Genomic DNA, 18,206 nt, shown 5'->3' on the forward strand with positions numbered 1-18,206 from the left:
CGCACGCCCGCTACGTTTTCCGTTCTATGGACGTGCGCTCCACTCAGTCGCTAACAGGCCGAGCAAGCGCTCCGTTAATATTCCGCTGACGCTCGCCGTAAACCAGTTCCAGCTCCGACATAAAGTTTTTCTAGTAGGCCTAATTGTTTCCTGTTTGTACCAAAATTCTTGTATAATTGTCTAAAATTATGCATGCTGATAAATAGCAATTATTATGTTTCAAAACGAATTTTTTTAATTCTTCTTAATTTTATTAATTGTATTAATTAAAATGTATTAAATATATTAATCTATCCTTAGCAAACATTCCTAAAATGCAAAAACTGAAAAAGTATATTTGATTTTCATTCACTTTATTTCCGTGAAAATAGCTGCCGTTGTTGTGCAATAGAATATTAAAAATAGGCTCATTAAAACACAAACGCACACACATACACACGAGATGAAATGTTCGTAGATCTTTACAAAATACACATGGATTATAAAGCATGTGAAAAGCACACACAAGATAAAATGCACTTAGAACGCTTGGATTATGAACTGGGTTGAGCAAGCGGAGTGGAATCTTCAGAAAGGCGCTCTTAAGGAAATATTACCACTCCGCTCCGGTCATATGCCAGAGTGCATCTGAGACTGAGTTATACTAGTCTTTGTATTTGAATTAAATAATTATATTAAATGATCAATCGATTCATTTTATAATCCTACTAGCCTTTTATTTACAGTAAAAAACCCTTTCCTTTGTGGGAGGACGCTTGCGTTTTTAGTGTCATTGCACACCAATTCATGCGATAACTACTGTAGACGCATCTTGCAGTATGAAGGTTAACGATTAATCAATTAATTGATCGTTAATTTAAACGACGATCGATCATGAGAATTTGTCGAAATGATCCTCTGGGGCTGGGATCGGATGGATACAGGTCGTCTGGTCCTCCAGCAGTCTTCAGCTCGTGTTTATTTAATTAGACACAGTCAGGAGCATCTGAGAGGTGATGGGACATCATAGCGTTGATCCGTCAGTCTAGACCAGATAAGACGGGGTTTGTGATCACACAGAAACGTTAAATCTGTCACCGCGTCTCGGTGTGTCACAGGTTTGCTCTGCTGGGTTTTAGATGTCATAGACGTGCCGCCACATCCAGACGACCATTAAGAGACGCACTCGAAATCCAGAGCTATTAACAGAGTGCTAATTAACCCATGTTCATATAAAGATATTTCACATATTTGGCTTTGAAAAGCTTCGGGGTGAATTTAAAGAAGAAGCTTAGACCCTCCTGGAAGCTGAACTGAAACTGTATTTTGCATTATATTGTATTTTGTGTATTTATCTTTATTTCAAGAAATGACAATGTTTTATGGTTTTAATTTTGATAGTTTTAACCAATAATTACCCTGAAAGTAATTTTACTGTGATTTTGTCATTTTTATCATTTTTATAAATAGATCGAAATTGTTTTTATTCATTTTTAATTCATTGTTTTTAATTGAAAATTTTGTAGCTGAATATATTTCTTTTATATCTATTATTATTATTATTATAATTATTATTTTAAAAGTGTATTTTATATATATATATATATATATATATATATATATATATATATAACTGAAATAAAAGTTAATATTTAGTTTATTCAAGGTACAGGTAATTTTAATGGTTTTAATTTTATTTTCAGTTTTACCTGCGATAGATTTTTATTTTACATAGTTTTATGAATTTTTGTTTTGTCATTTTTAGTAGTGTTTTTTATGTCTGCATTGTTTTTATACATTTTTAATTCAGTTTTACTGAAATTAAAAAGAAATGTATAAAAGTTTAAATTTAAATCTAACTGAAATAAGTTTTTTAATTAATATTTAATGCTAATAATGTTAAATATTTAATTTTACTTCAGGTATACTTTATTTTATCGTTTAATTTATATATATATATATATATATATATATATATATATATATATATATATATATATATATATATATTACAATTTAATACTGGACTATAACTGTTTTATAATTGAATATTTTGAATATATTTATTTATATTATATATATATATATATATATATTTGTGTGTGTTTAAATAATTTGTATGCATGTATGGATTATGCCACATTAATTTAGGCCAGCAGCTCATAATATCATAATGTTCCTCATGCTGTGTAAATTCCCAACACTGTTGGTTTTGCAGTCAGAAACCAAGCTGTATAATGGCTCAGATAAGGACATATCGGCGTCTGGAAACAAGCTTACTAAGAAGGAGTCTCTCAAGGTACAGCCAAACTCATTAATGACACACACTGATCAAGACAGACTTCCAGTGCAGTTTTTGTTCATGCATTCTGATTAATAATGACTAATAATGTGATGTGTTGCATGCATGTCTATTCAGGTGCAAAAGAAGAACTACAGGGAAGAGAAGAAGCGTGCCACTAAAGAGCTGCTGAGCACCATCACTGATCCGTCTGTCATCGTCATGGCCGACTGGCTCAAGGTTTGCCCTTAAAATCGGTTTATTCTTGTAAGCCGTCTTCATACTGGAGTCTCTGGTGTGGATTTCAGCCAATCAGATCGAACAAACACAGACAACGTGATTAATATTCATGAACCCAGCAGCTCATTCATTCTCAGTGCGTTTTATATTGTTAGTAGTATCGTAGTTGTCTGGCGCGTGAACTAATATATAGTCTCTAGTATAGAGAGTTGTTTTTATGCTGCAAAATCTTGTTTTAGTAATGCATATTTTATAATGCTTTTAATGCACATCTTTGCATAAATGTTCTCAAAATTGTCTCGTTATTCATAAAAGCTCTCACGATGCATCCACAGCAGATGGATGCATTCAATTTTGGTAGCAAATCAGACAAAGGCATGATTTAAAAAGCGAACGCCATTTCTTATTTTGTCGTCTTGCTGCAGGGGTAAACAAGGCATGCTTATAATCCCAGTAATGCTCACATAACTGATAGTATGTGCAAACAAGTTAAATTGATCATCGCAGTCCTTCACGAGTCGGTTTTATCTCGTTCAGATCCGCGGCACGCTGAAGAGCTGGACCAAGTTGTGGTGTGTGCTGAAGCCAGGCGTCCTGCTCATCTATAAAACCAATAAAAACGGCCAGTGGGTCGGCACCGTCCTGCTCAACGCCTGCGAGCTCATCGAGAGACCCTCCAAGAAGGACGGCTTCTGCTTCAAGCTCTTCCACCCGCTCGAGCAGTCCATCTGGGCCGTCAAGGTACACCGAAAAACTCCATTCGTGTTAAGATCAGCATCACTGGAGTCGCATTCTTATACATCACGGGTTCTAAAAGATGTCTTAGATGCATAACAAAACAATATATATAATGTGTATATTTAATAAATAATGAAAATAAAAGCTTGTAATGTAATGTAATGTTGAAAAATATTATAGCGATTAAATATTTTAAAACACAATAACATTTGAGAAACGTTTAGGGTCTATAAGAAGTGTCTTCCGCTCACCAAGGCTGCATTTATTAGATCAAAAATACAGTAAAAACAGTAATATTGTGAAATATTATTATAATTTTAAATAAGTATTTTTTATGTTAATATATAGTAAAATGTAATTTATTCCTGGGATGTAAATCTGAATTTTCAGCAACATTACTCCAGTCTTCAGTGTCACATGATTCTTCAGAAATCATTTTAATATTTGCTGCTCAAGAAAGCAGCAAATATTTTTTTTATTGTTATTATTATATATATATATATATATATATATATATATATATATATATATATATATATATATATATATATATATATTATTATTATTATTATTATTATTATTATTATTATTATTATTGTTATTTATTTTTATTTTTTTGGAAGCTGATTTTTTCAGGATTGTTTTTAAAGGAATTGAATTGAAAGTATAAAATAATATATTTAAATATTAGTATTTTAACAATTAATATGGTTTTAAAATGTTTTTAATATTTTAATATACAATTATAATTTATGAATTATAATAATGAATAATAATTAATTAATTAATCAAATTTTTGTTTTTGTCAGGATTCTTTAAAAGGAAATTTAATAAAGGGTTCAAAAGAAGATCTTTATTTGAGTTATTATTAGTATTATTATTTTTATTTAAATCTTTGGTTATATTATAAATGTCATTTTTGATCAATTTAATGCGTCCTCCCTGAATAAAAGTATTGATTTATTAATTAAAACAGATATTAAAAAAAGCATGTATATTAAATTTTATATATTTTTAAATATATATAAAATAAATAATATATAAATATATATAAAATAAAAATATATATATTTTAAAAAGTATGTACAATACGTGCTCTTTTTTTTATATTGATATAATTTGATATAAATATTCCTTTATTAATGTAAAAAGTTATTTGGATAGTTGTATGAAGTGTGTATGTTTGTGTGTGTCTCAGGGTCCTAAAGGAGAAGCTGTGGGCTCCATCACTCAGCCGTTACCCAGCAGCCACCTGATCTTCAGAGCGGCTTCAGAGTCGGACGGTGAGACACACACACACACACACACAGAACAGAGCTGGATGTTACTGTGCCATCAGTCTTGATAACACACTGCATCATGTGTGCAGGCCGCTGCTGGATGGACGCTCTTGAACTGGCTCTGAAATGCTCGAGTTTGCTGAAGCGAACGATGATCCGAGAGGGAAAAGAGGAGATGACGCAGACCGCAGAGCACTCGCAAATCAACTTCTACAGTCTGCTGAGGGCACACAACATGCAGGGCTTTCAGTAAGACATCAACACACCCAGCTGCCATCTTACCGGCTCTTTAAATGAACATTTTATTCAGCGTTGATAAAAAGTGACACTTGCATATTCAAGTTCAGTCTTAGACAATAATACTTTTTATTTTATGGCACATGACCAGGAACAGAAATGACTACATTAAGTGCATTAACGTCCACTTTTTTTTTTCTTCTTCAGTTTTTTTTTTTCCCATTGTGATTTTAAAAACATCTTAAATGAAAGTTGAAATGATAAAAACAGATGGCTTCAACAAAAACATATCCCCTTATAAATCATGTAGTTAAATATCAATCTCTACTTTGGAGGTAAAAATTATTTGTAAAAATGTTGTTTTTTTTGTTATATAATTTGTTTATGAGCACTTATATAAAAAATAATATATATAATTATTAATATAAATTGTAATTTATATAAAAAATATTTTTATATGAGTAAAAATGATGTAAATGCATTGCTTCAACAAAAACATATCCCATTAAAAATCAATCTCCCTATTTGCAAGTTTTTATTTCCAAAAAAAAACAAAAAGTAAAAAAATAATATTATATTGAAATTTAATATTTGTATAAATATATATTTATTGATATAAATATACAAAATATATAGTTTTTTAAAATATATTGAATAATAAAAAATTATTTATCATTATTTATTCACATTCATTTAAAAAAAAAGTTAAGGATTAAAAATGAAGTTAAGCAAACATGATAAAATCCCTGCAACTAAATAATAATAAAGTAATTTTTTTATTTATAATAATAATAATAATATTCACCTTAATAAACGCACATAAAGGCTAAATAAGACATCAAACCTGATTTTCTGAACTGATTGTTTCTCTCTGTATGCATATATTGACTGAAACTGAAGTAGTTAAGGCACCACTGGTCACTGATTAATGCAAGTCCTGTGTTCGCATACGAACTGAGAGTTTGTGTGATCCGTCAGGTTTAACGACAGCGACCAGTTTAAGGATCCGGACCTGTACTCGGATAAATCGGACCGTGAGAACGAGCAGGAGCAGGAGGAGTGGGACAACGAGGTGCTGGAGAAAAGTGAGGAGAGCGACAGCGACACGTCAGAGCGACAGGACGACTCGTACCTCGACCTGGATCCCAACGAGACGCTGCGGGAAACCTCGTACATCGAGCAGAGCCACGAGGAGCTGGGAGAGGTGTGTGAGCCTCACATCATCATCATGACACACACATGCTAACACAATATTCAGACGGCTATTTTTACAGCAGACAGCTGGGAGATGAGCAGTGAGTCTGTGGTGGATATGACACAATCTGTTCATTCAAGCTGTGTGTGTGTGTGTGTGTGTGTGTGTGTGTGTGTGTGTGTGTTTCAGGCAGGCGAAGAGTCCCAGACAGAAACGGTATCAGAGGAGAATAAATCTCTGATCTGGACTCTCCTGAAGCAGGTTCGGCCCGGCATGGACCTGTCTAAAGTGGTGCTGCCCACCTTCATCCTGGAGCCACGCTCCTTCCTGGACAAACTGTCCGATTACTACTATCACGCTGACTTCCTGTCCGAGTAAGATGATAACACACAGACACAGTGATTCAGATGCTGCTTTATGCTCACAAATAACAAAAGGAAAACTGAAGCTGCAATAATATATCAAATTAAGATGAAACCGAATTTAGAACGAAATATATAAAATACTAGTTTTTACTTAAACTGAAATAAAAAATATTAATAATTAAAGCTTAATATAAAATGGCATAAAAATGACTAAAGGACATCATAGAATTAATAAAGCTTAAACTATAAAATTTTAATATGACAATGAAAAAAGCTAACTACTATAGAAGTATAAAAATAATAAACTAAATGACATTGTAAAGAAGCTTACATGGAATTGCTGTATATCTTGTGTTAAAACATAAAATGGGTAAAAAACATAATTGATAAAAATGACTAAATTTAATTAGATTTTGATATGAATATTGTTTAATTTATTTCAATTAAATTATATATACAATAGATTTTAAATTAATTTTTGCATAGTTATGGATTAAGAAATGATGTGGTAAAATCACTGTAAATAAATAATATTAAGTGAAATAATTACAGTTTTTAATAATAATAATGATGATAATAATAATAATAATAAACAAATTGTCCACATTGTAATAAACATAATAAACAAATCAGCAAATTAAAATGTCAAAATCAGTGTTATTTTAGTATGAATGAAATACTATTATAGTTTTTGGATTTTATTGATTTGTTTTTCACAATATTTTTTTTTTTATATATATATATGTCTATATAATATTAATTATTTTTTATTTGTTAGTATAAGTTTATTTAGCTTTAGTATTTTTATTAGCTTAAACCAAATTAAAATTAGAACATTTATTTATTTAATTTAAGAATTTAATGTGTATATATGTTTTTATTTTTTCAAGTAAATAATTTTTTTTAATGTTTTTAGTGTTATTTACCAATAATAAAAAAAATACACAACATCAAATCAGATTTTAGATTGTTTTATTAAAGTAATTTTATCGTGATTGTGTTTTGTTGAACTCATCAGAGCGGCGGTGGAGGAAAACGCTTATAACCGTCTGAAGAAAGTGGTCAAATGGTACATTTCTGGATTCTACAAGAAGCCAAAGGTAAACACACATACACTAACAACCCTTCAGACATCTAGAAATGTCATCTTCCGTCATATTTTGATAATTTTGTCTCGGACAGGGTTTGAAGAAACCGTACAACCCCATTATCGGAGAAACATTTCGCTGTTTGTGGCTCCACACCAAGACCAACAGCAAAACCTTCTACATCGCAGAACAGGTCAAGCAGCGAAATCTACTTTAATTCCCAGTCCGTTTCTACTGAGCTTCACACCGACATAAAGTGTGTGTCCTCCTCTAGGTATCCCATCATCCTCCGGTGTCAGCCTTTTACGTCAGCAACAGGAAGGATGGCTTTTGTCTCAGCGGCAGCATCCTGGCCAAGTCCAAGTTTTACGGTAAGAGAGAAGAAGCGCTACGATAAATCATGTCATATTGTGCAAACACACACACACACACACACACACACATATGCATGCGTCTGATTGCGAGTTTGTTGGCGTGTTTTTCAGGAAACTCTCTGTCTGCCATCTTGGACGGTGAAGCCAGGCTGTCGTTTCTGAACAGAGGAGAGGATTATGTGATGAACATGCCCTACGCACACTGCAAAGGTCTGTTTTTCTCTCACACACACACACACACACACACACACACATATGCGCGACTAACACCCGTCCCCTGTACTGTATTTTGTGTGCAGTATCTAATCTAGAGTTTTCATTTAGTTAGCACATGACAGTTTGGTAACACTTTTTAAAGTTACAATTACAACGTTATTGCATTATATAACGTATGTGCATTCAAATATTGTACTTAAACGTATATGTATACATGTATTCATGTCTATATGTATGTGTGTATATATACTGTATGATGTGTTTTATACTGTATTATTATTGATATTATCATATGTGATACAATTGTAAGTAAATGTGTTTATTTTATAACATGTGTAATAAATGTATTGTGTTTTCACCTATATATATATATATATGTATATGTTAATATTTATATTTTTTTACATTTATTTGTATATTTATTAGTATATATACATAATAATAATAATAATAATAATTAATAATAATTGGTAATATTTTTATAATTTAATTTATATGTATACATACTGTACATGTTACAGTTCTAAGTGTGTGTGTGTGTGTGTATATATATATATATATATATATATATATATATATATATCATCTATATTTATAAACATACAAAATATGAATAATTATTAATTATTGTATATGATACATTTATAAGTAAATTAATGAATGTTTAATTATTTTATCATAAATTTATAATGTAATAATTAAGTAATATTTAATATAAATGTTTTTTATTCAATTGTTGTATATGTAAAATAATTGTAATGTTTATATATACACCGCTTATATTACAGTTGTAAATGCATATATAAAATTATATATTTTTATATATTTATAATAATGTATAAATGTCTTTTTATTTAATTGCCATATATACTGAATATATATATATATATATATATATATATATATATATATTGTTTTAAATCTGTATTTATTTATTATCAGTTAAGCTTACTAATGTTTAATTGTTAATATAAAGTGTTACCAAAGCCCCATCTCTTGGAGACTAATGTCTAGCTCAGCAAGCATCATGTTTTTCCATCTGTCTGTCCTGATTTGTGTGTTATCGTTTTATAAAATAGCATGTGCATCTACAGTAACTCATTACACACACACACACACACACTGGTGTATTCATGTCTGTGTTCCTCTCAGGGATCCTGTACGGGACGATGACTCTGGAGTTGGGCGGTCAGGTGTCCATCGCCTGTGAGAAGACGGGCTACAGCGCTCTACTGGAGTTCAGACTCAAGGTGTGTGTGTTTATAGGCTTTTGAGACATTTAGAGGAACAGTGGGGCGCAGAGAGAAAGGCCACACCGATAACAGCACAACATCCACTAATGAACCATGCTTCGTCTGTTCCCCCGTTCATCAGCCGTTCCTCGGCAGCAGTGATATCGTGAATCAGATCAGTGGGAAGATCAAGCTCGGGAAGGAGGTGCTGGCGACACTTGAGGGGCACTGGGTGAGTACAACAGTCCAAAATCAGCTTTAAAGGTTACATAGAAATCTGATAATGTGTTTGGTCACTTTGCATGTCAATCAAACTAAGTGGGCGGGATCTTAGCTGGAAAACTGACAGTTCTGGCTAATGATTCCAGCATGTCTAAATATGTTTGGACCTGAAACTAAGTCATTCATAGGATATATGTCACTGTGTGTGTGTGTGTTTTACAGGACAGTGAAGTCTTCATCAACGATAAGAAGACGGGTGAGATAGAGACGTTCTGGAACCCGACGCCGGAGCTGAGACAGAGGCGTCTGATCCGCTGCACCGTTCCTCCTGAAGAACAGAGCGAGTTCGAGTCCGAGAGGTAACGGTGAACGTCACTTTAGGAGGAGCCAGTGCAGAAAATGCAAAATGTCATGGGAATTTGACCATTGGTGATGAATTAATCTAAAGTGGGGCTGTGAAATGGACTAGTGTCTGTGAATATTAATCCACAAAAAGACTATTAAACTGCTAAAACAATACTGCTGTTACTACTAAAAATATTATTTCAATTATTCAACTTAAATTTTAAATAATATAACAATTTTTCATCCATGTTTTAATTCTAAAAGTGATAATAATTTTTTTTATTAACTAAATAGTTCATGCATTTATTTGTTTACTATAGTTTTTATAACGTTTGTATGAAATCATAAAACCAGAAGAAGAAAAAAATCAAACAGAATTTCTGAAAACATTTCATAGGGACCTATTATTGTAAAGTTATGATTAAATTATTAAATCGGTGCAGCTTTTTGAGGTCACTTGATTAGACATGATTTAGATTATAAACATTTTATTAAACCATTACAATCTAGAAAAAATTTAAAGGAAAACACGGAAGTTGCTAAACAATTTAATGTTAATTCGCTTTTTAAACTCTAAAGGAATCTAGAAATATTATTTTATATGTTTTACCATATATATTTTAAATGGAATTAAAACAAAAACAATTGAATATATATATATATATATATATATATATATATAATAGAAATACATATTTAAAATGGAATCCAAAAACTTTAAACCATTAAAAAAACACAATCCAGAAATGATTTTAATAAATGTATTATTATATTATTACATTAAAAATGGAATCCAGAAAAAAAAATGTAAGAAAAAAAATATTTTAAATCAAATGCAGAAAAACTAATACAGAACATTTTAAAAAGAATTTGAAAAAAAAAAAAAAATAAATAAATGCATTTAATAGGGCTCTGCATAAAGCTCAGTAACATGAGACCTAGTCCCTAATTAGGAAAACGGACACATTTTCATTAGTCTTTCTCTGTCGTCTTCAGGCTGTGGCAGCATGTGACACGAGCCATCAATAACAAGGACCAGACGGAGGCGACCAACGAGAAGTTCATCCTGGAGGAGGTCCAGAGGAAAGCGGCCCGCGAGCGCAAGGCCAAGTGTGAGGAGTGGACGCCCGCTCTGTTCGAGCAGGACCCGGTCACCGGAGAGTGGCATTACCGCTACGCCGAGTAAGTCACGCCTGCCTTTCCTTTCATAACAGCTGCTGCCCCCTGCTGGACAGGAAGGGCACTGGAGCATGTCCCGTTTACTGTGAGGACGGTGTGTTTCTCTGTGTCCTAGCACTCGTCCGTGGGATCCACTCAACGATCTGATTCAGTTCGAGAAAGACGGCTTTATTCAGACCAAAGTGCGCCACAGGACGCCTATGGTACGTTCAGCCAGTGTAGTTAGTCTCAGTACCCAGCAGGGCTCCCGGAGGGACAATTACCTGAGCCAGGTACGTCCTTCTGTCCCCGCCCCTCCCTCGTTCTACCCACAATCCCTTTCTCTGCTTCCATCTCATCATGCATGCCGCCGTCGGCGCTCTCTGTCCATTCTTCAAACAACCGATCACCAATCTGCAAAGCAACCAGTCATCTGCTGCCTGACCTGGTCACATGACCGTTCTGCCTCATTTTCAGCTTGTGTTTTTTCCTGTGTGCTCTTTGGCATTTGCAAGTGACTCACATGCATGCCTGTGTGATTTTTTGTTAGCATTTTGTTTGTTTTTTGTGTTTGCATCAGGGATGCGTCTTTGCAGCGAGGGTCCAAAATTAACATTGGTTTGTGAATCCTGGAATATTGCTTTCAAAAGATCTTGAACACATTGGATGGAAAGTTTATTTAGAACATTTGTTTGTGATATTCCAGAAGATGTAAATAAATGATTAATGTAACATTAAATACAAAAATTATTAGAATTTTAATTTTAATTTATATAAATAATAAGTATAATAATATTAAAGAAATGAAATATGCATTTAAATAACAAATGTAAAAATAAATTATACAATTAAATGTGCATTTACATAAAAAAATGTTTTGTAAATAATAAATACAATTTTCATTTAAAAAAATAAATAAATGTTGTAATTAAATAATTATAAATCTTTGGATATCATAAAAAAGCCATGAAGTACTGACACATGAAGCTGGCTATGATCTGAATGTATTTGTTTGATAAAAAAAATGCTACTTTACTATATATTTTTTTAATTATAAAATATTAAAATAAACAATAAATTTAACAATATATAAATTAAAATATAATTAATTAAATTTCCATTTAATAAACAATAATTTGATTATTTAAATATGCATTTTTAAAATGATTAGAAATTGTATTTGCATTTAAATAAATAATAAATATGATAATAAACAAATAATTAGAATTTGCAACTTGCTAATGACAAATAGACAAGAGAAACTGCATAATAATTATATTGTTGTATAAATAATAGCATGTTTTTAATCTAAAAATGCAGCTTCATGGCCAGTATTTAATATTCATGGCTAATAAAATGTTTTTGTACCTCACTTGCCATTGGCAGATGTGAAGAAAAGTTCATTTTGGACCCTGTTTGAAGCCTTTCAAAAATATCTGAGAATCACATACACAATTCAGACAAGTCTTAACCATAACATAAAGACTGAAACATGTGAATGTCCTGCTTTTGTCGGCGTGTGTGTGTGTGTGTGTGTGTTTGATCAGGTGACGGGACCAAAGCGGAAACATAAGAGTGACAAACCCAAAAGTCCGGAAAGTGGCTGTTCGTCCCCGGAGCCGGACCACCAGGACTCTTCAGGCAGCGAGAGTACGTCACACACACACACACACACACACACACACACACACACATGCTTATAACACTCCACAAACTCATCATGATCCTTGATTCAGGGCACAAGAGCAAACACAGCAGCCGCCTCCGAAAGAAAGGAACAGATCTGAGTGAAATCCAAAGTGCCATCGAGTCGATCAGAAAAACCCAGGAAGACATTAACAGGTGAAACGGCTTCTCTTCTCCTGCTTTATTAAGAAATGCTTGGAAACCAGGATATTAACTTTGGTTTGTCTCATCACGGACGTCTAGGAGCGTCAACGCTTTGAGGAGTCGAGTGGCGAGTCAGTCGGCATCAGAGAGTTCGTTCCTCACGCGTCGAGACGTGTCCATCATCCTCTTCCTCATCTTCCTCCAGCTCCTCCTCAACTTCCTCTTTAAGTAACGGTCGGGAATGACCGAGAAACCTCACTCCATCCCTTCAGCACTCCATCCTCCTGTCAGTATCGCCTCACGGTTTTGTGTCGCTTTTTTATGAGTGTGTGTTGCGATCGCTACAAAGGGACGGCCAGTATCAGGTTGAAGTGCATCGTGGGATGTTTTATAAATGACTGTTTACTTTTATTCTTCAAAACGAGGAAATCCCATTAACCCTTTTAATCATTTAAACCATTGCTTTATTTATTTTATTAAATTTTTTCCCATTGATTAGCGCCCCCTGCTGTAGCGGAGGACGTGAGTTGAATAACAAACTAAATATGATCAAATCTAGGTCATTTTTCCCCCTTAAATAAGAGGGAAATATTATATATATATATAAAATTTATATATATATATATATATATATATACAAAAAATGTCATATTCTACACATCCGGTTTCTATTCGTTGAGTTTTTTATGAATTTGTGTTGCTATTGCTGCAAAAGAATGGAAAATGTTGTGGATTAAAGTGCATTGTGGGAGGTTTTAGAAGCGACTGTTTACTTTATTCTTCAAAACGAGGAAATATCATCAGCTTCTTAACTATTTGAACCATTTTTTTTAATTTATTGTAATAATATTTTACCCTCCATCAGCGCCCCCTGCTGTAGTGGAGGACGTCAGTCGATAAATGAACTAAATGGGTGAATATTATAAATTCTAGGTCATTTTTCCCCACCAAAGAAAACCCTGTTGTACATATATTAAGCATTGTGATATTATTTTATGACAAATGAGCATATTTCACCCCTTTCACCAACACATTATAGTAATGAAAATGTAAAAAAGAAATGAAAATGATCCTAAAGCAGAAAAAAATGTGATTTAATTTCTCGGGGACTGAAAAACAACCTGAACTTTTGTTGATGTTGTTGTTGTTGTTTAAGATTCACTCATATAAAACTTAAAAGGGTTAAACATTGCTGATGTTACTGGCATTTTACGACCATTTTATTAAACGAATGAAGGATGCTTGTGAGTTGAGGTCAAATTGTATGTTATTTAAATCCGTTTCCGGGAACAATTTCACTAGAAATCTTAATTTTAACAGCACAGTATCTGGATCCTGCATTTCATACCTTCCTAAATCGCGTTCGAAGGTAATAATGTCTAATTTATTTGAACGATACCGAAGCGTGTACAGCATAGCGAGCGTCTCATTTAATATTAATCAGAGGAAAGCGTAGATCTAGGCGTAGTAAACCTGTAGCAGGAAATACTGTTGCGTATGTTTGTAGTTCCACTGTTACATCAGACTAGATGTACGATTAACAAGCCAAACAGTCTGAGAGTAGATTAGAGTGTAAGCGTCACATCTGTATATAGTATAGAACAGATTTCCTTTTGTACTTCTAGAGAAACGCCGTGACCCATAGCCCACGTGTCTTTGTTCTGCAAGTGTTCGTTGGCTTGCACAGCGTCCAATCAGATGTTTGAATGTGCTCACGTCGACAATAACTACTTTAAAAACTACGTGCCTTTACAAGCGGGTCTTGCAGAGTGATTTTGAGCCTGACTGTTGAATTCCTACCACGGTTTGTCTTTCTTTCTCACTTCGAGTGACTGTGCCATATCGGTTGGTGTGTGGCTCGGTGTTTTAGATTGGTCCCAGAGCTCAACGCTGCCATCGATCTGCGTGTCTTTAGCCATGCGTCTGCCACTGAACCAGGGATCAAACTGCTCATGCATCGTCTTCGTATGCTTCTAGCACGTTTGCTTTCTTTTTAAAACGTTTTTACTCCAGGCGATCCATGTTTGGTTTTGTTTTTGTTTGTTTGATTGTTTCCTGCAGCTGTCTCTATGTACAGATTATACTTTATTTGTAATACAGAAATAACTTCCTGTGAGTTTATTGTCACCTGTGACATATCACCAAATAAACGAAAAAAAAGACCGAACTCCTGCTTCTCGTCTCTTTGCACATGTCAGTATTGATTTGTTATTATAGGTTATTATAGCAGTCATGGTTTAATTTAGTTTTATCTTTTTCATTTTTTTTTATTAATTTTAATTATTTTTATTTCCGTTTCAGTGCATTTCTTTTTTTTTATTTTTCTTATTTATTTCTTTTTTCTTTTTTATGTATTTTATATATTATATATATTTTTTTATTTTACATTCTTATAATTTATTTTTCAGAGTATTATTTTATTTAGCTTGTTTTTCAGTTTACTTTATTATTTTAATTTTATTTATTTCATTGTTGATGTGCTAGCTAGTATAATTAAAAAATAATAATAATATTAAAATTGTGTTAAATATTGTAGCACAGTTTAATAATTGTGTTTGCTTGTGAAGTTTTCAGTTTTAATAACAGCATAAAAAACTAAAATTAATCTATCCCATTTAAATTACAGAGCCATAAAAATATTTTAATAATATTTTGTGTATTATAATAGATCAGATATCCCCCCCCCAAAAAATGTATGGTATGATATTATAAATATTATAATGTATGATATTAAAATATTTAAATTGTTTTATTTTATTTTAACTTAACGCTTTCATTAATGATACTGTTTTGTGTAAATTATACTGACAGATGTCTTGATTTCAGGAAAGTGCTAGAAAATTCATTAACTGTAACCAGCAGAGGGCGCTCATAGACTTTGATTCAACTCCTTTGGAATTACATGAATATTTAAATAGCTTACATCAAGCTTGAATAATAGTGCAATTAAAAATAATATATTAAACTAATAAAACCTTATTGTGTAGTTGTTTTTGGCATGTTCTGATTGCATGCATCCTGCTGTAGTTAAACAGCTCTAGTCTGGTTTGATTTCCACTGGCTGCTGTTGGTGGAGTCGAACAGCTGGAGCCGTCATTTGGTAATCCGCATGTGTGCAGCAGATGCATGCTGGGACAGCAGCTTCCGGAGCCGCGGGGGTCTGTCATCGGGATGACGTCGCAAACCTGGTGAGTTCACACATGCACGCGCGCGTGTCCTCGGGATCGCTCGTGCACGAGAGCGTCTCACCATCTGCACCTCTGGACAGCTCCCGAGATACCCAGAGCATCAGATACTGTATTGTTGTTTTGTAGTAGTCTATGCATTACAAGATCTTCATGATTTAACATGGCTTTCACACATATAGGCTATATTATATAAACACAAACTAGTTTCTTACTCAAACAGACTAGTTTCTCACAAGTCCAAGTAAATAAAAGACTCTAGATATATTGTTTTTCTTTATTAAATATATTCAAATGCATGCTAATATGTGTTTTAGTGTTAATGAAGAGGTTTGTTTGAATCATTAATGAATCATTAAATTGCTTGACTTAGGCCTATTTACAGAAACTGTAGTTAACACTGCCAATTTTAGTCATTTGACTCATGAATAATCAAAAGAAGGATTAGTGTGGTTATAAATGTTCTGAGCTGTAAGTGTTGCTCATCTAGTGGCTTTTCTAAATGAGCAGAGAGTGAATCATGTTCACTGTTGAGTTGGTCAGAGCAGGATCTGATTGTGACTTGATGCGAAAAGCTCTTCTTTTGCTTTAGTCGAATAGGTGGGTTCCTCGCCTCATTGTCCTCGGATGCCAGTGTTGCTAAGATACCGTCTCCTCCTGCATCCCGAGGCGCCGAGGCTTTTGTCTGATGCTGCAGAAGCTTACAGAGACTTGAAGAGCTGCTGAGAGCGACGCAGCCGCGTTATTACGTAAGCACCTCATCACACACGCAGCGTCCTGTGCTTTACATAACAGACGCGCACGCACGAGCAATCTGACTTACATTTATTTAGAATACAAAAAAACTTCGTCTGATAACCTCTTTTGAGTTTCATGCATTTTATGCATGTAAGCGAGCTCTTTTAATTCTGATCATTGATTCTCCAACACGTCTTAAAGTTGTTATATAATCACTAACCATGACTACATCCTCTCACATGCACAAAACACTTTGGTTAACGAAAACAAACAAATCCATTCTAGATTTAGTTGTGTTATTTAATATATTTCTCCTGATGCATGATATTAACTCTATAAAGTCTACTTTAGAACATTTGATTAACATCTTTCAGGTCAAAATTTAGCTTAAAACAAAACAAAAACCAGTTGTACACAAGCTGCATCTGATTGATAGTTTAGACTTATTTAGCAAGTAACAGGTTTTTAGTGTAAACGACGTATGCCTTCAGCTCCCGCTTCACTTGTCAAATCTTATTTTTATAAAGTGAACATAAGAATAACTTATGAATTTGTATTCTGTTTCCATGATGAACTCTTACTGGACTTAAGCAGCTCAGCGTCATAATTTTGTAGAAGAATCAGTTGTTGTTAGGATCTTTTGAGGAGCGTTTGTTTCCAGACGCTTTACTTTCTCTGTTGGTCTCCCGTTTGGATCATTTAAATCTCATCTTAATAAATATCATCTTTAGCAATAAAAACGTATTTGTTACCTCTCCATCCTAGTACAACCCTGCATCTTACTCAATCCTATTCCATTATCATTTATAGCACAATTGTTTATATACACTTATATATTTGCCTTTTTTTTGTTGTTGTTTTGTTTTTGTCTGTGTGTTGTTCATTTTATGAAATTATCTACTATACTGTTAATCAAGATCTCATTGATTTACATCACATGCATCAGAATGTCATCACTTTTTGGCAATATAAGTTTCAGTATATTTACCAAATTACATTTATTTTGCTCTGGTTGAGCCATTTTCTCCCCTCCATATTCTGACTATATGAGCTATAAAAACCTATAAGTGCTCAACAAAAACACATTAAATTTTTGTTATATTTATGCTTTTTATTAATATATTCAATTAGATGTTCCATTTAAAAAAAAAAAAAAAAAACTTTTTTTTTCTGACTATCACTTCATATGTCAGCCATTATAGGGTTAATTGCACTATTATCACAGTTTGTGATCGACCTGCTGACATTTCGCTTACAGTCTACACTAGTAGAGATACAGGTCATCGTGTTTGACCTCTTCTGTTTCTTCTCATTTATCTGACACTGAACACACTTCATCAGGTGGATTCTCATTCCCCTAACACACACACACACGCACACACACACCTCTTAAAAAAACAGGAATGGTTAAAGCTCCAGCCGTCCTAAAGCGGGTGACAACGAGCTCTGCGGCGTTTGTGCTGGCCTCAGCAGAGCTTTTATCCTCGCTGGAATCACAGCAGA

General features: G+C 33.3%; 1 protein-coding gene across 6 annotated transcripts in view; it reads left to right on the plus strand.

Annotated features, from left to right (window-relative positions):
* The window catches only part of LOC127979008 (oxysterol-binding protein-related protein 8), a 63,854-nt gene extending 48,907 nt beyond the window's left edge, over positions 1–14,947 (plus strand). For 4 of the 6 annotated variants that reach the window (XM_052584099.1, XM_052584131.1, XM_052584107.1 and 1 more), the window contains 19 exons: positions 2,198–2,278; positions 2,399–2,500; positions 3,038–3,241; positions 4,437–4,521; positions 4,608–4,767; positions 5,734–5,959; positions 6,140–6,324; positions 7,334–7,415; positions 7,498–7,596; positions 7,678–7,774; positions 7,889–7,987; positions 9,146–9,243; positions 9,368–9,457; positions 9,670–9,806; positions 10,789–10,974; positions 11,087–11,243; positions 12,498–12,600; positions 12,687–12,792; positions 12,880–14,947. In XM_052584099.1, coding sequence (XP_052440059.1) covers positions 2,198–2,278; positions 2,399–2,500; positions 3,038–3,241; positions 4,437–4,521; positions 4,608–4,767; positions 5,734–5,959; positions 6,140–6,324; positions 7,334–7,415; positions 7,498–7,596; positions 7,678–7,774; positions 7,889–7,987; positions 9,146–9,243; positions 9,368–9,457; positions 9,670–9,806; positions 10,789–10,974; positions 11,087–11,243; positions 12,498–12,600; positions 12,687–12,792; positions 12,880–13,012 — 2,430 coding nt within the window. In that variant the 3' untranslated portion in view covers positions 13,013–14,947. The remainder of the gene's footprint in view (positions 1–2,197; positions 2,279–2,398; positions 2,501–3,037; positions 3,242–4,436; positions 4,522–4,607; positions 4,768–5,733; positions 5,960–6,139; positions 6,325–7,333; positions 7,416–7,497; positions 7,597–7,677; positions 7,775–7,888; positions 7,988–9,145; positions 9,244–9,367; positions 9,458–9,669; positions 9,807–10,788; positions 10,975–11,086; positions 11,244–12,497; positions 12,601–12,686; positions 12,793–12,879) is intronic. The other 2 variants (XM_052584114.1, XM_052584140.1) reach the window with 1 other exon arrangement.
* The last annotated feature ends 3,259 nt before the right edge of the window (positions 14,948–18,206 follow it).

This window comes from Carassius gibelio, chromosome A4 (genome assembly GCF_023724105.1).
Source record: "Carassius gibelio isolate Cgi1373 ecotype wild population from Czech Republic chromosome A4, carGib1.2-hapl.c, whole genome shotgun sequence".
Lineage (NCBI taxonomy): Eukaryota > Metazoa > Chordata > Actinopteri > Cypriniformes > Cyprinidae > Carassius > Carassius gibelio.